This window comes from Parus major, chromosome 3, assembly GCF_001522545.3.
Source record: "Parus major isolate Abel chromosome 3, Parus_major1.1, whole genome shotgun sequence".
NCBI lineage: Eukaryota > Metazoa > Chordata > Aves > Passeriformes > Paridae > Parus > Parus major.
The window spans coordinates 79,390,474-79,410,958 of NC_031770.1; the positions used below are offsets into that span (position 1 = coordinate 79,390,474).

Genomic DNA, 20,485 nt, shown 5'->3' on the forward strand with positions numbered 1-20,485 from the left:
ATACTGGAATATATTTTAATATGTTTTTGTTCTGTAAGAATAAGCCCTATGAGTTGACTATTTCTGAGGAAAAAACCAACAAAAACAGAAACAAAAAAGAAAAACCTGTCTAAGTAACCAAACTAACTGCATGAATTTATCACATTGTATCACCCACCAAGTGTTTTGTGAAAGGCAATAAGGAAGGACCTTGTGCAAAAGAATTTGTTCTCTTGAGAAGACAAGAGTAGTAAAAATGTAGACTGAAGGAAGCCTTTTGTATTTATGCTCTTGTTTTCCCTGTTTTTTTCCTGTCATTTGTTGACCCAGCTAATTCTAATGGTCACATAAACAAAGACATTTTAACAGTCTGCTTATAGAAGTCGTAGTAAAAATACCTCAGTAGTACTTATTTTTCATGTAAGAATTAATGCAGAAACACTATATTACTAGTTTTTCTCTTTGTTGGATCTCAAGGTGTTTTCTCAAGTATTTTTTTTGTATAGGAAACAGTATTTTTTTATGTGGTTGTATCATTGATATTGAATATTGGGCAGCTGTCCAATAGCTTCTTTATATGCGTATACACACACAGATATCTTCTTGGTAGAGTAATGCATGCTACCTAACCTCTACTGCATGAGCTTTAGATTATGTTTATGCTACATAAGCATATTGCAGAGATACAGACAGTTCTAGTGTTAACCTAGGAGAGGCCTCAAAGACACGAGCAGATCAGCCAGGATTGGCTGTGGAGCAGAACAAGTGTAGGTGGAATGGTGCTCAAGGAGACCTGCAACCTGTCAGTGGAGCTGGCGGCCAGGGGCTGTAGTGTGAAACAAATGAATGCATTTCCTATCTAGAAGAAACTCCTCTGACTTTTCTTCTTATCCCCTAAAGCTGTCGAAGGTCTCATCCCGTCTGTCAGTCCTGCCTGGCTGTAGCTACCACAGCAGACTAAAACTACAGCAGCCAGAGTGTGTGATGCTGGTGTGCTAAACGCACAGCTGTAAAGGCACCATCTTTCTTAGAATAGCTTGGGTAATTTCTGAAGATGGTTTAGACAGATCGACCTCATTAGAAAGCAGAAAAATGAGTGGAGTGAATATATGGCTACTTTCTTCTTCAGTTGTAACTTAGCAGTTTTGCAGGTGGTGCTCTTGTGGTGTCAGGAGGCGTTAACTTGTTCTGTGCTGGGATGGATTTTGTCTGTACAGGCCTGTCTTCTTATGGCTCAATAAAACCTTTTCCCAAAATAATTGCACAATTCTAAGTTCTGTTTAATTTTAAATAGATTTTATGATGCTGATTTTACCCAGGCTATGATAAACTGCAGAAGTTTTCTTAAATTAATTATCTCTTGTATATATCTATATGTGTTTTTTATTTTTATTTTTGTTTTTCAGGGTATGGCTTTTACCTTGGAGGAGAGGCAACAATTGAATATTCATGGATTATTGCCACCTTGCTTTCTTGGTCAAGATGCTCAGGTTTATACAATTCTAAAGAATTTTGAAAGGCTGACATGTGACCTAGACAGGTAAAGTATGGCTATGAAACTTTGTCCTACTCACCAATTCCCGAGTCACTTTTTTTTTTTGGTATGGTAGTACAGATGAAATTTCTGAATACTTTTTCAGTAGTTTTTCTGTGGTTGTTGATTATTGGGAATCCTTAAGCTAAATACATATTTTTGCTGGAAGCTTTCTTTAAATAATCAACTCCTACTTTAAAATTGCAATCTTCCAGAGCTGTTCACATGAATTTTCTTTGATACAAAGGTCACTGGAAGCAAATGAATTCATGTGAAACTAAAAGTCAGTAATGACTTAACATGCATATAGTTACATGTCCATCAAAACATAATAAATTTGTAAAATGTAACTAATGCAACTAATATGTAACATTGTGTTGCTGTGGTTGGGTATTTTTAAGGAAAAAAATCTGGGAAGGGCTTTAAATATTTATGAATAGTAAATTTTTTTCCTTAAATAACTGTATTTAGTAGGCTCTAGAACAAAATACTCTTCATGTCTTCCTCCTTTGCCACACTCTTCTCTGTTGTGGGATGTCTTTCCATCAGTATGTAATATGATGCCCATCTGTTGGTGACAAGGCTTTTTTATAATTTAAAGTTGCCACAACCTTGGTTTCTTAAGGAGTCAGAATAGGATGAGGCCAGCCTTCCTTGCAAGTGAAGAGCTTGCAATTGTGTTGTCTTTTGTAGGTTAACTGTTCTCCAGTGCTCTCAGGAAGGCCATTATCAGTTACTATCACAGAGTAGTAGCTTCCCAGGCTACTATGAGTCTGAGTTCTTGCATGTAGCAAAGTTTAAAATTTAATTAAGCTCTCTGATTCAACCATTGATACTATCATAGGAGAAAACTTTCTCTGTCCTTCTGGCTCCATCTCCTCCTTAACTCTGCCATGAGCTAGTCCCTTCATGATACATCTCCTTGTTTCATGTGTTTCAGGACATTTGAGGCAGTTCCAACTGTTTGTTTCAGCTTGGATTGCTGGAATTTCTCTTCACCTATAACTTAATAACCAGAAGAAAAAAGGTCTTTACCCCATTGTTGTGTGTGTTTTTTAACTAGGAAAAAATTCTGCTCTTTCTTCAGGTCATAGCATAAAATCACTCCTGCTTCTCAAAATGTCACAGATAGAATGTCACAGGTCTAGTGATTCAACAGTCACCAGGAGATTAGCAGAATTTCTTAAAATACTGTAGTTCTTAATTATTTCTTAAAATAAAGTCTTTATTTTTTTTAAGGAAAAATTGTGGATATTCAAGCAGCTTTTTGCCAAAATGAAAAATTTCTTCAGGAAAGGAATAAAGAATTAATTCTATCAGTTTTAAATGACGGAGTATTAAAACTTTGAATGATGTGCCTTTTGAACTGCAATAAAACACTGAATGCTGAAGTTTTGATTGCAGTGGGAATAATGAAATAGAAATTACTGTCTCCAAGTATTGTGGGAATACTTTGCAGCTATCTTTATATTAAAAAAAAAAGGAAAGAGAAATCTGTCTGTCTTGTGGGTGGGGAAGGAATTTTTTTTAAGCATATCTAATCTATGTATTATAGACACAAATAATACAAAAGTTTAAAGAAATATCATATGGTTAAAAATAAATGTAAATAAAAGGTTTTCCAGAAGCCATTTGCTTCAGAGAATTTTTTTCCAAAACTACCCCTGTTGACCTTAAGATCTGTAAATACTTAATTAAACAAAAACTTGATGTCCTTCTTTCCCACCTATGAGTCTTCTTTGGCGTTTTCTCTTTTCCAAATACATAGTTGAGTAAGGAAGAAATTTGTTTCCTGCTCCTGTGACCAGACATCTGTAAAACAGAAATGCTAACATTAAATTATTCCACCCATGTGTCTGGGGCATTAGACTGTAGCTTGCCATTTTATACTATAAAGTCAGTTATTATAATGCCTGCTTTAGTATAAAGGTTATATTGTACCGTGCAGCTTTGCAGTACAGATTTATTCTTGTTAATTCAGTTTTAGCTATGCAGTTCAACTGAGAAAACTAGCAAGTCTTCCATTCACAGAAAAAGCTTGAAACTGTTACAAGTTAGGGTTTTTTCTCACTAATGTGTCCACTAGTCAGAATACTTCTAATAAGACCATAGTAATTAACACAGGAAAAAAGTGTATAGCTGTGTTTATTTCTCAGTTTTATTCTGTGAAGTGTGTCTGTGCTATTTTATCAGCTGTAATTTTTGGTCCAGGCATTTGAATCTTCTCCTTTCTTTACAGTGTGAATAAATACTATGGGCCCATTTGGCCCATTTGTAATGCTGGAGACTCTGTTGTGGTGTCTCCATCCATGGGAGCTGTTTGAAACGTAACTGAACGTGGGTCTGGGCAGACTGCTCTAGCTGACTCTGCTTTGAGCAGGAGATCAGATTAGGCAATCTCCAGAGGTCCCTTTCCAACCTGAGCTAGTGTATGCTTTCATAACACAAGTCCGTAGTACTTAAGAAACAAGTTTTCAGGGATAATCTTGGATCAATGCAAATTGCGTAAATTAAGTCAGATTGTCCCTTAGGAATATTAAATTATATAAATCCACAAGTACCCCCTGAACTGAATTTTTTCTTTAAGAAATCTTATTTATACTCTGTCTGAACACCTAGCAGATCTAAACTGACTATTCATGCCATGCGTGTTTTGATTAAAAAATACTCTCCTCATGTATTATTGGGGCTTTATATAGCTGTGATGTTTTCTCTATTTTTTAGCAAAATAAAACTTAGTTACATGCATAGGTGTACATTTAAGACCACTGATGGGAAGACTTGGTAACCTTTGCATGAAGAAGATACTTCTTTTTAAGTCTGTAAACATTGACATCTTGGGCTCCTTTGCAGATAAAATTCTTCTCTGAACTGAGTGTGCAAAAATTTGCATGTGCAAAATATGATTTGCAGGTGTGTTTATAAGTCAAGTGTCTGACAATTTAATTGGAGTATGTCAATAAAGAGCCTGCTTGGAGAACATGTGCATTACATGTGGTGAGCTCAGTCCCCCTCTGGTTTCCTATATTTATACATGTATCAAAGAATTTTAAAGAGTGAATGTGATTCTGCCACAATTACTCCTTGAATCTCTTCACCCATGAAGAATGTCAGAAGCTTTGAACTGGAACTTGAAATCTCAAGTGCTCCATGTAAAGGCAGGTGCTCAGGGACAGTCTTGTATAAGAGCATGCAGTTATTGTCTTCTACCGACTGTAAATGTCCTAATTCCAGGAAAACCCCCATGTTTCTTGCAGCATGCATCTGGCATAATCTTTGCTCCCATAGAAACAGCGATTGAAAAGAGATGAAGGGAGGCTGTTGTTTTTCTTCTACAGCTAGGCAGTAGGTGTATACCTGTGTGTTTTGCATCCAGATATAAAGGTTTAAGTACAGGCATTTAGATATTGCAGAAATTACCTTATTTTTTAGTTTTAATTTTTAATTTTAAATTAAATTACCTTGATTGTTAATACCTTAAACAGAAGGCTATAATCTGATGGAACATAAATGCTGTGTGTGACAGCATCTTACATTGGCAGTATTGGCCTGGTTTTGCTTGGAAAGTGGGTGTGTGTAAATTCATGAAGCCAAGTTGATAGCTAGTACCATGGCATGACATGTTTTGGCACTGCTGTAAGCCTTTGCAAACCTGTAGCATGAAATTGTATTCTGAAATACCAAAAGTTCATACACAAAATGAATGTGGAACAGCAGCAAATCAATTGCATGGTAGGCTTGGCAAAAGGGACACCAATAAGAGGAAAAAATTCTATTCCTCTAACTTAATTTGGAAAAGCTGTGTTGGATTCTGCAAGTAATTTATTTTTTTTTCTCCCCTGTATGTTCTTAATTGTCTGTCTTCTTGCTCTATATTGATACTGAAATTGTTGCTCCTGGCATGGTGACATCTTCTGCCTGAGCTTCTCTTTCTTCAAAAAGTCACACTGCAAAATGTTACACTGGGTATGTTAACATTAGGAGAGAGGCCATCAAATCGCTTTTCCAGAGAAGGCCATCTTATTTTGTTTTTTTCTTAAAGTTTCCCTGTCTTTAAATAATTCTTAAATAGATACTGGTGATGCAGAGAAATAGAGCTAAGTGTCTTACACAGGTTAAAAATAATAGCCTTTCCTCTCACTTTCTTTATTTACTCTAATATTTTTTAAGATCAGAGCAAAAAAGTGTGGCATTTGTTCTATTTACACGTATCCATTTTGCCATGTAGAGTGTATGCCAGTGATAGTTGGGCCAATTATCCTAAGAAATTATTAGTTACTGTCTGCTAGTTCTATCAGTTTTCTTTTTGGTTTTGCATGATATGTGGTTTATATCCTTTTGTTGCTACTGTATTTAATTACCTTCATAATAGCAGACTAGTATGAAACATTCTTAGGTGAAGTAAGGGCAAGGGGTGGCAGAGTGACACACTGAAATTTGAATGCTTGGCAGTCTCCTCTGTATGACTTGCCAGACCTTGGATTTTTTCCCTCTGAAACTCTTCCCTGAAATCTTCATTCATGACTCCTTGTCTGAGGACAGATAATATTTTTCTCCCTTTTTATAGCACAAATGGTTGTTTTCACTGTCCTATTGCTTGTTTTCATTATGCTTTCAATTAAGTGTGGGCTTCAGTAAAATATTCCATTAAATACTGAATTTTAAATACATTTTTTTAATACAATGCTGAAAAGCACTTAATGCTTTTAGTTGTGTAGATACTTGGATATTACTAAATGATGCATACTTGTTGTCTAATGTATTATAAACAACCCGACACTGAGTATGAAGCACTTTTGGTTTTCTCATTTAGAAAGAATTTTTGAGAAATCTGATACCCTTAACTAAGCAAATTTCAATGCTGAGAAAGAAGACATATACCTGCCATTGAAAAAGTAACTTCCTGATAAAAATTGCACTTCTTGAGAAATATTTTTTACTTTTTAATAGTATTTCTTATACTGATGTAGATATGATCAAGTATGTAATATTTAAAAATATAAGTAGAATGCAATTACTCCTTTTGCAAGTTTTTTAGTATATCATAAATATAAAAGTGGAATGATAAATATAAATAAGAAAGTAAAACCCCAGTTTGATGCTATAGGACAGTAAAAACCAAGTGGAGAGTTTTAACAAACAGGTTTGTCATTTAAAGCCCCTGAGGAAGCATTATTTTTTTTTTTCACTAAGCTTTTCATTTCTTCTGTAAAAAAGATTTCTTTCCCTGTTTAAAATCTAGGCTTGATCTGATTAATAAGAAAGGTGTTTCATACTCTTTAAGTAGCTGCACCTCATTTTAAAAGAAAGTGATAAAAAAATAAAATACTGGGGACTGCTTTGGGATGATGCTGTGGCTCACATGGTGCTTGCAGTGTCCATATAGAGTGGGAGCCAAAAATAAGCATGATATTCTCTAACATCAGTTTAAATGTTCTCTGGAAACAAAAGGAATGTCTTCATGTTTATTCACAACTACATGTGCAAGAACTTGTATTTCAAGATAAATGTTGGGATAGTCATCCTCAGGAGAAAGTTGTTAATAAAGAAAGTGCTCTGAGAATTCAAGGACATTGAAATATATGCTGTGTCATAATGAAATACTGGGAAAATGAAAGGCTATAAGGAAATGTAATAATATGAAAGCAGATTAGTATGTATGTATATATATTTGTCGCTGAGGACTACAAGGGCAGGATATAATTTAACCTTGGAGAACATGCAAAACTAATGTGTGTGATGGAAGGTGGTTCCGATTGCCTCATGGTTATGGTATTTAGAGAGCAAATGCAACTTTTTGTTTTCTAGATCTTTATCTGTTTAGGGTTTAAAACACCCTTCATGACACAAGGGCAGGGATATTGCTTTGTCTCATTTCTGTCACCTCATTACAGTCAACAACTGCCAAACTGGCTTCACTTGCCTTGCTTATAGTGCTCGTTAAAGGTTCACATAACAGATCCCAAAAGAAATACTTCCCTGATATGCAGGGATAGGTGAGCTAAGCTTGAATGGGATGCATTCAGATTTACTAAGCTGTTCTTTGTCCGGTGGTTACCTGACCATATTTGTGTCTTCCTAAAGAATGAGTTTGATTTCATTGGGGCATGTGATGCTTAAGTATGCAGAAAGAAAGCTTGCATGAATAATATTTAAGTACACAAATCTCCAGGGTTTTGGAATGACTGCGTTCCATATACTCATACTCAACACTTGTGTAATAAAATGATGGGCATATTTAACTTTTTGAGTGTGAGTAATTAGTAATCGGTTGCAAATTAAAAAAAACCAAACCAACCTACATAAATAGTATACTGAAGTTAACGATTTTGTGTAAGCTTATTAATATAGAAGACTACTTAATTTTTACAGCAATACTTAACATTGCTAAAACTAGTGAATAGACAGGTAAGGTTTAAGACAACTAAATTCCTAAATTTTAAGTATTCACACTTAGTGACAGAGTTATGTGAACTGGAATAACTTGAAGTCGCTCATAGACTCATATCATTTGTCACGCTCAGGACTGCAATTTGGCTTGCTGATTGGTATCTTGAAACAGTACTGTAATTATTCAGTGTAAGAGTGATGGCAGTCAAAAGTAGGTCAAGCTAAACTTTTTTTTCACTCTTATTTATAAGATTCTTTTTTTCCTCATTGGTTTTCTTTTTCAATAAATATTGAACTTCCTCAAAATTGGTTTTAATTAGGAGATACAACAGTGCAGATTTCATATCAAACAGACTTAACGGATGAAAGGCCATGTGTGTATGCTTTGTTTCCAGAAGCTTTGTTTTTCAGTATTTATTTGCAGTATTGGTCTGGATTTAAGATAAATATCTATTGAGAAAAGAGCATGTAAAGCTTAATGTTTTTAGTTCTGTTTTCTTTGGGCAAGTGAGTAAGCTTGTTTAGGTTACATTTAATGCTGGTCTCATTTCAAGTGGAACAATTGATGTACACAGATAAGGTTCTGACAGACCAAATCCTCAATTGCAGCACATGTTTTATACCTGAGAGGGGTTAGCTTCCTGAGTATGTAGCACTTGACAACTTTGTGATGGTTTCAGGTTCTTTGTCTCAGCCAGTTTGTTATGCTTTGTGTCTGAACCATTTGTGCTGTTAAGACTAGGAATAATTTAAATACTTTCAATAAGAGAGGCTATTATAGAACAAACATAATTTTAATTATCCAAACACCAGTATATTTCTAAATCTACTTTGTGTTCCCTTGATTTCTGTCTAATTATATGTAATTCTCCACAGATACATGCTGCTAATGAGTCTCCAGGATCGAAATGAAAAGCTTTTCTATAAAGTGCTGGCTTCTGACATTGAAAGGTTCATGCCTATTGTTTATACGCCCACCGTGGGACTAGCTTGCCAACAATATGGCTTAGCATTCCGGAGGCCAAGGTATGTAAGTTTATACTTCAAATTAAAGTGATTGTATCTTTTTTTTCCTCCTGGCAGATTTCTGCAGGGGTTTTCTAACACCTGCATGTAAGCCAAAACTGCAATAATTGAGATAATTCAAGCTACACTTTGGTGTACATTAAACAATAATTTGTGCATTTCTTATCTGCAGTAAGAAGGCAAGTGGTTGGTTGAATTGCATTAAAACATAAATATATTTTAATCTAATTAACTGATTAAAACTATTAAACTGTATAGTGTATGTACTGTATTATACTGTATAGTGTAACTATTATACTGTTTTAGAATCCTAGCTAGAAGAATGGAACTTTAGTTTTAGATTTGTCTTAGAAACTTGAAAAGCACAGACTTTTGCCTATATAAATATTATAAATATATAAATTATTAATTATTGTTATAAATTCATATAAACGATATAAATATGTTGTATTTTATACATACACACATATATATGTGTGTGTAAAAACAGTATGTATACAAACTAAGGATGCATTACATATGTACCTACTGATATCTTAAAAATTACCAAAATCATCAAAGTACCTGTTTCACTGATTAATAATTTCTTGCTTCATAGGTTGGTTTCTGGAGTGCTTATATTCTGTATACAATATCTATATTTATAGAATGATGAGAAAGTGGTATGAAAGAAGGATAGACAGTCCTGTTTCACTCTGCCTCTTGAACATCAACTCACAGTGTTTGAGATTTATGGTGGTTGCTGTTTGAGAACATTGTGTATATCATTGACTTCACGTGCAATCTGGAATACTTTGGAGCCTTCTGCAGAATTTTTCTGGCAAAGAAAGAGATAAATGAGCTGCATGTGCGTAGCTCTGTTAACAGAAATAGATTTTTTACAATGAAGGCATTGATCAAAAGTAAGAAGCTTGCAAGATGTAAGGGAACAAATGACTGCTTACAAATTCTTCAACAGGAGATATTTGAGAGAGAGCTTCAAGGTTTTGTTCTTAATGTGAAAATCATTTTGGCCTTGTGGCTGACAGAATGAGTCAGGACCATCTGGTCAACTGCAGAAAACAAGAATTCCCTCTTCTGTGCACATTAAAAAGTTCAAAAATACCTCAAGAATCCTTATTTAAACCTGTTTAATGATCTGTGGCGTTTAGGTGCCTCCCTTGCTAAGAGAAGTTATCTCCTTTTTCCACCTCAGTATTTACCACCATGGTAATTTTATTTGCCTTCCAGGAAGTGCTAAATGTGTCTGGAAATTAAGTCTTTGCTTACCCTGGTGTCATTACCCCATATTTTGATATTCATTGCCATATAAAATATTTCACAAGGAGCTCCTCTGCCCATGCACATACTTTTCCCTTTCTCCCTAGAAGAGTGATGCATGTGTGGAGAAAAACACCTGGTTTAATTAGAGACGTGGAATTGTTAAGTTTTTGAAAGACCTCCAAGGTCATTGAGTACAACTTTTGACAGTATACCACCATGTTAACTAAACCATAGCACTAAATGCCACATTCAGTCATTTCTTGAACTTTTCCAGGGATGGCAACTTCAGTCCCTCCCTGGACAGCCCATTCCAATGCTTAACCACCTTTTCAGTGAAGTTCTTCCTGGTGTCTAACCTGTAACTCCCTGGCACAGCTTGAGACTATTTCCTCTTATCCTTATAAGGATATCCTTATTTTCCTCTTATCGTTAGCTGCCTGTGAGAAGAGGCCAACCCCTGCCTGGCTACAACCTCCTTTCAGGCAGTTGTAGGGAGTAATAAGGTCACCCTGAGTCTCCTCAGGGCTTAACAACCCCAGCTCCCCCAGCCACTCCTCCCACCACTTGTGCTCCATACCCTTCAGTTCTTTGGCCCTTCTCTGGACAGGCTCCAGCACCTCAATGTCTCTTTTGCAGCAGGGTTGGAATTAGATGATCTTTAAGGTCCCTTGCAATCCAAATCATTCTGTGGTTCTGTGATCTTTGACAGACTCTTTCCTACTGAAGAAAAATATCTACAATGTAATCTTCCACTGTGCTGTTACAGAGATATGGGTTTTTTTCCTCAGAAAAGCCTTTTCTAAATTATTCCAGAACCAACTATGCAAAGCAACCAATATAGTTTAGTTTGAAATTGCATTCTAGACTCAATTAACATATATGCCAGCATACGTCATAAATAACATCCTTCATGAGATGGATGGAGAAGAAAATATAAACATAAATTTAATATTCAGAAGGCAAAAAGGAGTAAAAGAGGTAAGATTCAGTCTGGGCTGTATTCTCTTACCATTTTGATTGATTTTATTTTCAAGAAGTTGCAATCAGGGAAAAAGGTATGATCTGATCATACCTTAAAAAAAGTTATTCTCATCTGTGAGACTTGTCTGTATCTGCTTTATGCTGACTCATATGTATGTCTTTACAGATAAGTGACTATTTTTCTTTCAAAATGATTTTTTTATTTCAGAATATTTTTAATACTGCCTCTCCCCACAGCTCAGAAAACATTTGCTATTTCATAGTTTAATACAGATCCCATTAGAAACAGACTTGGAGGCCAGTAAGTTAATAATTACTGAGTTGCTGCAGATCATATTTGTCCCAGTGCAGTTTGCAAGGCAGTGTCATATTTAGTTTACATCCATAAGGATTTTTTCCAATATTCAATATCCAGTTAAACTTCTTTGTGCTGTGAAATTAGCTTGAAGAGCCTGTCTCACAAGTTATCTCTTGAGGCAAAGAATAAGAAAATTAATTTAGACTCCAAAAAGTAGGTTTCTCGTGGAATCATTAAATGAGATCATCTTCTGTGATTCCCTTATATGTTTTTAGAAGACTTTATGGGCTCACAGGATATGTTTACAGTCACAGAAGGACTCTGTGGCTCAAGAAAAAGTTTTCATCCTGAAGCAATAATGTGCAATTTTAGAATCAACATTCATGGCTGACCAGCTAACTGTCTGATTAAGCATCATTTACCAAGAGAACTGCCTGAAAACTAAGTTGATTCACTGGTTTGAAGCTCATCTGTATAACTGACATTTGTTTTTAATATTGAGACTCAACTGAAGATTGCATTACTCACTCTGAATATTTAGCTTTAAATCCACCAGTTTAATGGGTAAGAGTAGTATTGTAAAAGTAAACAGTACAGATCTGATAGCAGATGTGTAACATGCACCTACCTAAACCACATTGTAACATAAACATAATTTAGAAGACCAGTCTCTCTGGTTGTCTTCTTAACTGTTGAGGAGGATGAGGGAAGAAAGGATCCTTCAGTGAGTTGGTCAGAGAAGGAATTTTGACCTGTACAGATAGAAGCTTTATTTATGGGGGCAATATAAAGAGGTTCTCCTTCTATTGTAATGCTCACGCTATCATTAAAAGCATTTTCTCAGAATCTGTACTAGGTCACTTCTTGGTTCAGAGTTTCTATCCATCATTTAAATTTCTAAAGTAAAAAAATTCTTCAGTTGCATAAGGCATGTACATACGTATGACAGCTTTTGATTACTTACCAAGAAAGAATCTATTTCTGTAAATAGATTTCTGAAATACAACAGTTCTTTCATCCAACAAGAATAAATATGGGAAAGCTCAATGGAAATTTCCTCTAAGAATACAAAACTAACTTTTTGCATTATATAGAGAACATCCAGGAGTTTAAGATTCTTGTGTAAACTCAGCATTCAGAAAAAGGAGGTATACTTGCCAAGTACTGCTGTGCTGAAGACTTTGGACATTGTTAAAATGTTAGGTGACTGTTTATACATTGCCATTCCTAGAAGGAAAAGCCATTTCAATCAGAATATGATTGCAACTACACAGGCATGGCAGAGTTTTCTGAAATAACGTCCCAGTGCAGTCACAGACTGTCAGGCTGACTAGGAACCATTTTTAAAGCAGCCCTATTGGGTCTGATGCAGTCTGCTAGGAGGCAAAGGCTTCGAAATTGTTTACCAGAATCCTCCTCACTGAAGTGCGTGACTGACTCAGCACATACAAATCTAAGACTTAGTCCTTTCCTTATATTTCTCCAAAAGAATAAACTTATTTACATTTATTTTCTGTATTCAGATTTATGGTTATTCAGATGCATGGTATTGAATGCAGATGTTGCAAATATGGTTTGTTTTTTTTGTTGACAAATGCTAAGATTGCCAACTGCAAGATAGCATCCCTTTTTAATAAAGAAAAGAAATAGAGAATGGGGAAATATGTATTTCCTGTGACAGAACATGCAAAATGTTAGACCTTGGCATCAGAAGTTGTAGTCTACTTTCCAGTACAAGGTTGATTCTGTGGTACATTAAATAATCTTTTTGTGGTTTTTAATGAGGCTTTTATTTGAATTATTTTTCTTAATTGAAATGGATGTCTATTACATCCAAGTCTCTTCAGAATCCAGATTTGGTTTACTGGAGGCCAGAAACTTGACAAAAGTACTCCATGATCATGTGAGCCAAGAAAGTTCACTTCCTGGAAGTTTTTTGAGACTGTGTCTCCTTCAGATGTGTGATGTTTTCTTCATTGAGACTACTAGAATGTCTGGATTTATTTCACATAACTTTTTCACCAGTATAACAGCTCCCTTAGACTTTTTCCAGCACATCTAGATGTTTTTTCATCCCCTCAAAAGCATGTATATGTATACATATGTCAGTTTAGGGACTTTATTAAATTGTTGCTCTACATAATTATCTTAATATCTTCATTTAGTTAGAAATTATTATTGTGTAATATAAAATTATATTAAAAGACAGAAGAAAGCTCTAGTTTCACAGTTATTTTTCCTGATATTTTCTTCTCTGAAAACCATGTAGAATTTTAGTCTCTAAGTAGAGAAAAGGAAATGTGGAGGCTTTTTAACCAATTTCATGTTTTGCAATAAAGGCATAACAAAAAAAATGCATCTTTGAAAATAGACTGTTGTAATTCTGTTCTGTAGAAGGACCTGTTGTGTATTAAAAACCTGGTTTTGTTGGCAAGTTGTTTCGTAATATTTCAACAGAGAATTAGTATAGCTGTAGCATTTCTTTTAATTTTAGACAGTCTTTCTCTTTATGGCTTCTAAAACCTGGTGATGATAGCAGTTGCAACCTCTCACCAAACCATTTTGGAATTTTTCACTTTTGTCTTTTGTGAAGATGACAACTGTTGACATACTCCAGGCAACCTTTTTCTTTCTTTTTTTCTTTCCCCTGTGTATAGCCTTGCCACTGAGTTGATGGCATCCAGTAATTTTGCTTTCTGGCATGATTCTGATCTGCCAGAATCTTGATGATTACTTTCATCAAGCTAAAACTTAGCTTAGCATTCTGTGGCTTCAAGGTAAGGCTAATAGAATCTTCCCAGCAAAACATTTGCCCTTCTCTGAGAAACTGGAAAAGGAGAATTAGCAGAATATTGACCTTCTGTCGTCTCCTGGACTGTCTTTTAGTCTGGATTGTGCTGAAGTTATATTTAACTTGGTCTGTTAGCAGATAGTACTGCTGCTTCAGGGGGAGGTGTGAGGATCTTACACAGAAGATGTCATTGGGCCTCATTTTGGTCTTAGAGTGCTTTGCAAATATTAAGCCAATTTTTCACTTAAGAAGTTATTGAAGGAAAAGAAGTTGTGTCTTGATTTTTGAAAAAGTTATGATATTCTTCAATTTATATGCATGTCATCATCTTGTCTCTCTAGAACTGTTAAATTCATGGCTTTTATAATATTTTGGCAATAGGTTTCACCATTTAGGTACAGTGTGAATTTTTATCTTTTTATTAAACTTTCACCTCAGAATAAAATAATGAATGATCAGCCTGTGGCAAACTGAGAGTAGGTAGTCCTGACCTAGCATTATGAAATATAGCATCCTCTCTGTGGCAGGGTTTTTTGTATGTACTTGGTGCTGGCATACTGTAGGTATAACCTACCATATTTGGAGGGGGTGGTATTTACAGAAGTAGCACTTGGAATTGTTCTTCCATTTAGTCTTGTCTGAGTTGGAGCTTTATCTATTATTAGCCTCTTCCTGCTCTCATAAACTTCACACATGATTTCTTGTGCAGGTAATATTTCAGGGAGTTTTGATCATGTTCATAAAAGCTTTAGGATAAAGCGCATCACAAGCATGGAATTTCTGGCTTTCAGACCTAAGTTTGTAGGTGCATAGCTCTGTTTTTTCTGGATGGAATACATCTTGGCTGTGAGCAGGAGGAAATGAGGCCATCCTTTCTCAAAACACGACTCTCGAAATGTTTGGCAGCAGTCAATGTTTGGTCATTCTTAACAGTCTTCTAAGGAAGACTGCTAGCAAGATTCAGTGCTCTTTTGCATCTTTGGTGGTTTCTGAGCAAGAGGGCCAAAATTAAAATAGTGGCTATGTCTTTCTGTTCCCTTATTCCCTTCCTTCACAGAGTTCTGCCAGTTATCAGGGGATCTCTCTCCTCATTTGGCTTGTAGTGTTGTTTTTTAATAATTCCTACTATCTGTTGTATGAGGTTAGAACTGAATGTTTTCCTTTCTCCACAAATTTGGGGGACTTGATCTTTTCAAGAGCATCTGCACTTTGAGCTGATGGGAACTTAGTTGTGTGGATTTTGGCATGTGATTATCTTCTCATTATATCCTACCGAGACACTCCTCTGAAACAAAGAAGTTTCATACAGATGATTTTCACTAAATGGGAAAGACAGTTTGTGTGACAGTTAGTAACTCAGTATTTATTAGAACCTTCTTGTTTCCTTTACTGAAACAGTCATCTAGTGAATCTACGTGCAGAAGATTGGACAAAAAGTACATGGTCTAAAGTGAAATGTTACTCTGACTAATCTTTTCTTTCTAGTGCCAATACCACATAAAAGGTAGGCTATATCCTTTGCAACAAATAAACTATGTATCTGCATTTTAAAATAGAGGTATTATTTTGCTACATTACAATTTCATATCAATAACTATGACTTGTATCAATATATAACCATGTTACTCTTCAATGTCTTCCTATTTTCCTGAAGTTTTAGGGAGATTTTGACTCTCTGCCAGCCTGAAATACTGCCTTCTAGTTATAAACCCCTTGATTTCCCAAAGCAGTATATTCCTTGATGAAATGTACTTTAAGGGCAGAGATTTTTATTTAGATTTCACACCTCTGCTTGGCAAAAGATTCCAACTGGCAACACTAAAGAATCAGGTCATACAGTACAGGAGAGGTCTACTTAGCTCTGTCTAACTCTATACAAGCAATATTTATCTACTAAAATTTTCCCCTCATGAAACAGCCTCTGTAAACCTGACAGATTTTTAGTTTCCTTCCTAACTGTTAATATCATTTGACCCCCAAAGCAAACCTTTTAAGAGTAAATTTCCTTTCCATAGGAGAACTTTAACTTTCCTTAGTTCAACACCTTTTCAAGGCCTATCAAATCCTGCGTAGTGTCTGCAAATGAAGTCACTCCATCCTTTCTTTTGTAAAGAATGATAAGTACAGTTCCCTGCCTTCTGTCTTGAGTGGTCTTGGGGACAGCCCTGAAGCTGTAGCTTGCTCTTGACAGTAGTTTGCATATTGTATCCATTTCCATGGACTGGGATTCTGTACTATTCTAGTGCTCATTTAGGACAACCCAGACAGTGACTTGTGCCACATGAACAAGCAGACAACTGAAAAAGACAACAAACACCTTGCAACTCATTGCTTGGGAGGTACTAAGAAAAACGCGGGGATATCTTTCTCCCTATGGAAAGGGCTATGCTGTGGAAAGGGAAAGTGCTTACTTCCAGATATCAGTGGCATAATAAATAAATGGTGTTGCTGCTGTGTTTACAGTTAGGTATCACCAGCAGTAGGGATTTATGCATTGCTGACATGAGTTTGTAGCAGACGCCTGTAATAGTCGACTGATAAACATCTAGTGCAGGTTTTTGTTTTTGTTTTAATATTAAGATCTTAGAGGAATCCTATCCTCTCCTTCTATGCAAAGAGTTTTCCATGTCCCCAGTAATTCCTGATGTTATCATCTGATACTACAAAAGAGATGCCAGTGATTTAGAAGTGTTACACTGCTTTATTAATTCATTCTGTCTATATTCCAGCTCATGCCCAAAGGATGTTTTCCTTTAGGGGTGTGCTTACGCTGGAGTTTCTCCAGCTCCCATTTTCTGTACATTTGTTGCACGTCCTTTGGCATCACCCAAATCCCCTGCTTACACATTCAGCAGCTTCTCTGTTCAAAATACTCTCATTACTCAGCAGTCCAACATTGTCCCATTGTTGCATTTCTAATACAAGATATTTTGTAGCTTTAAAAAAAGAACAACAAACCTACAATAATTCCTGTAACTGTATTTGGTAAAGTCTGAAAGTGGAAAGAAAAACCCTAGCAAAATCACTGCAACTCTGCAGTAGCTTGGCTGTTCTAACATCATAGTTTTCTGTCTCTGTCTACAAGCTTTCTAAATAGACAGTCAAGTCTTAAAATGAAAAATCAAAAGTGAAGACAAGCCATAAGTATTTTCAGCCTTTAAGAGCAAAACAAATGGGATGATTGCGTGTTGATATCTTGTATTTCTCTATATTCATGGCTAGATCTTTTGGTCCAGGAGCTTTTCACATACTGCATTTGGGTGAGCCATATGCATAGGACTCTTCTGAAAAAGACAAGAAAAAAGTTTTGGGATAGAAGTGGACCCTTCTATTTCTTTCAAGGAGCTTTCATCTCTTTTAGCAAAGTTTTACAGCCACATAAAATTGTTTTCTTATGGACACAGCTCAGTAAAAAATGTCAGCAGTATTAATTATAATAAAATAAAAAGACTAGGTCATAATAACGTTACTGAATCTATTGTAGAGTAGCAGCAACATCATGTAATTTGCAGCGGGGTGGAGAAAGGTTTGTGAGACATCTGACATTCTGACTACTTCTCTTTAAGTGGTGGCACTGAATGTCAGTTCTGCTTCTTTGGCTAATTAGTTTTAGGTAATTAAGCCACATGCAAGAAACCCAGTATCTTTTAGAAAATGGTGGGTAAGGGCCTGCTGGGACCATAGATGAAATAGATTAATGTGCATAAACCAAACAAAGCAAGTTGTTTTCGTAAGAAAAGCAAGGATTTCCAGCTGAAGACAGACAGTGATATGGAAGGGTTAAATCAACTGGCAGAAATAAGGGAAACATTTACTGAGAAATCCAGAAAAATAAAAGAAAGCTTCAGTTTGCGCTGAATGAGAGCGCATGCCTTTGGCACAAAGATGGTGAAAAGCCAGTTCTCATTTTTGCTTCTTCATTCCCAAAGTGACTACTTTTTACATGAATTTTGCTTAGTCTTAAGGAAGAAGGGAGTTTAGGGAGTCTCACAACTTCATTTTAGTACTCCAGTATACTGAAATTAACTGTTGTTTTTGAGATTCTGGTGCAATTTTCCACCTAAAGGAAGAGCTTCCTGTTCCTGAGATGGAGCTGTAATGTAGCTTACAGAGACACAGCAGCACATTTCCATTTCAAAAGTTCACAGTATTATGACAACTTTGTTGTATCAGAGGGTATTTTTGGTTGCTTTTAACTTCTCTTAGTGTTCTGTAGATTTATTCTAAGCACATATGAATGTACAGGTTTGCTGCACTGTATGTAGGTTATTCATACAGCCTGTTTCAGGCAGCAGTATGTCTGAGAGTTTCCTGTCATCCAAAAGGAGCTTCTTAAACATGACTTGTAGATATTTATCTCTGGCAGTGAAAATATGGAACATGGTTTGCTTTCTGTTCAATTAATAATGTTTTTTTTTTTTTCATCAGTAAGCAGTATATGAGCATGGGGAACTTGTAATTCTCAAGAAAATAGTGTATTTAAAAATATTTCCATTTTGCCTTGTTTCCGTTTGCTGCAGGCAATGTGCCTCTTTTTACTTTTACTTTGACACTTAGCGTAGAATGTAGTGATGCTCCAATTCATGCATGGAAATGGGATTCTTCTTGAGGGTTGTTGTAATGTCAGTCACTTGATGAATGGTTTGTTCATTCAGTCTTCCAGTGAAACAGCTGTCATCTTTGAAAGATGATGTAAAATATGGCATGTAGACTTCCCAAGGCAGTGTCCTCAGAAAAACTTGTGTGCTTTTTGACACTGAACTCGAGCCTTTGATTCCCTTGAAGAGGCTGGAAGCTCCCCAATGACGTTTCAGAAGCACTTCTGTTTTGACTGCTAAATGATGCTATTTAAATTCTTCATCACCCCATAGGGCTGGCTCTGCTGTATGTCCATTTCTTACCCTGTGCTTCATTTTGTGTATTTGTGTAGTGAAGACCAGCAATATTAGGTTGTGTTAGCTGGGATCAAGCTGCGTTTTTTCCCAAAATGTTGATCCTGACTTCACAAAATGAAGAATTATACATGGGGTCATGACTGAATTTTTGTAAAAAGGAGGGAAAGTATGACTGTTTGCCTCTGATGGATGAGGTTAATTTTTAGCACAGTGGCCAGATACATTGCAGAGGTTTAATGCTCAAAATGTTTCTTGGGGTTCCATCTATTGTAATCATTTTCTCAAATTTTATGATAAAAACTTCAAGTAATTTTTTTGTTCTTAAATATATTCAATTCTGTGTAATTAAAAAAACTTTTTATAGGTAATATACATATCCTGGGTTTTTCTGTGAGCAAATTTCAGAAAACTGTTATGTTGGAACTTTGTTAACATCAGATTACATAAATCTTAGAGTAATCATGTTGCTTCTCAGTTTCTCCGTCTGAGATAGAGCTGGACCTGTAGGTCTTCTCCCCATGTTAAAAGTTGCTGTTATTGAACATAGTACTAAAAATTTGGTCTGTCTCATACATTGATTCATGTTGTAAATTTAACAGAAAGTAAGTACAGATATAGTGCTTCTCATCACGTTGCTTACATTTTTAAAATTGTGAAAATGGTAAATGGACATTTGTACTTTTTCAGAGTGTTCATTTTACAGCAGTTAGAGTCAGCTCTACAAATGGAAGATAGTGTCTCATTTCAGAAGTGACTTTTTCATTGAAATGGAAGTTGGGTAGGATATGCCATAAGAAGAAGCATTTTTTAATAAGTCTTCACTTTTATCTTGGTTAAAAGTTACTGAGAGCAAATTATGGTGATTTAAAGGTCAAATAATGGGCCTTAAAGGACATCATTGTCTAAATATGGGAAATTTTCCATGTTGCAATGAGCCAAGGCAGCAGAAATTGTTGAAGTAGAAGGACAGCAATCTCACTTGTTTGAGTATTTCGCAGTTTGAATAGCATTTAAAAGTTGGGGTTTTTGTTAGAAAAACATCACTAGCATTTCAAGATTCCCAGTAGATAACATGGTTGATGTTGTTTATTGATGGCTTTCTAGGCAGTTAATATTAGTGCAAAATAATACAAACATGATAGCTACAACAGTAGGTTATTTTTTGTCTTAAAAGTGAATGGGTCTGGCTCTGGTAGGTCATTCTCTCATTCACAGTCTTAAAATAGTTCTATTTGTGCCCATTAGAGTGTAAGTAATTAAGTTATTTACTGAGCAACTGTCAGAGGAATTTAAGTAGCTTCTGGAGCAAATGAGCTTCGATGCTTAAA

The 20,485-nt window shown here is 35.7% G+C and overlaps 1 protein-coding gene across 2 annotated transcripts in view; it reads left to right on the forward strand.

Annotated features, from left to right (window-relative positions):
- Nucleotides 1–20,485, forward strand: part of ME1 (malic enzyme 1) — a 153,058-nt gene that overhangs the window by 38,465 nt on the left and 94,108 nt on the right. For both annotated transcript variants that reach the window (XM_015621539.3, XM_033512905.1), the window contains exons 2-3: nucleotides 1,386–1,519; nucleotides 8,780–8,929. In XM_015621539.3, the coding sequence (XP_015477025.1) occupies nucleotides 1,386–1,519; nucleotides 8,780–8,929 (284 nt within the window). The remainder of the gene's footprint in view (nucleotides 1–1,385; nucleotides 1,520–8,779; nucleotides 8,930–20,485) is intronic.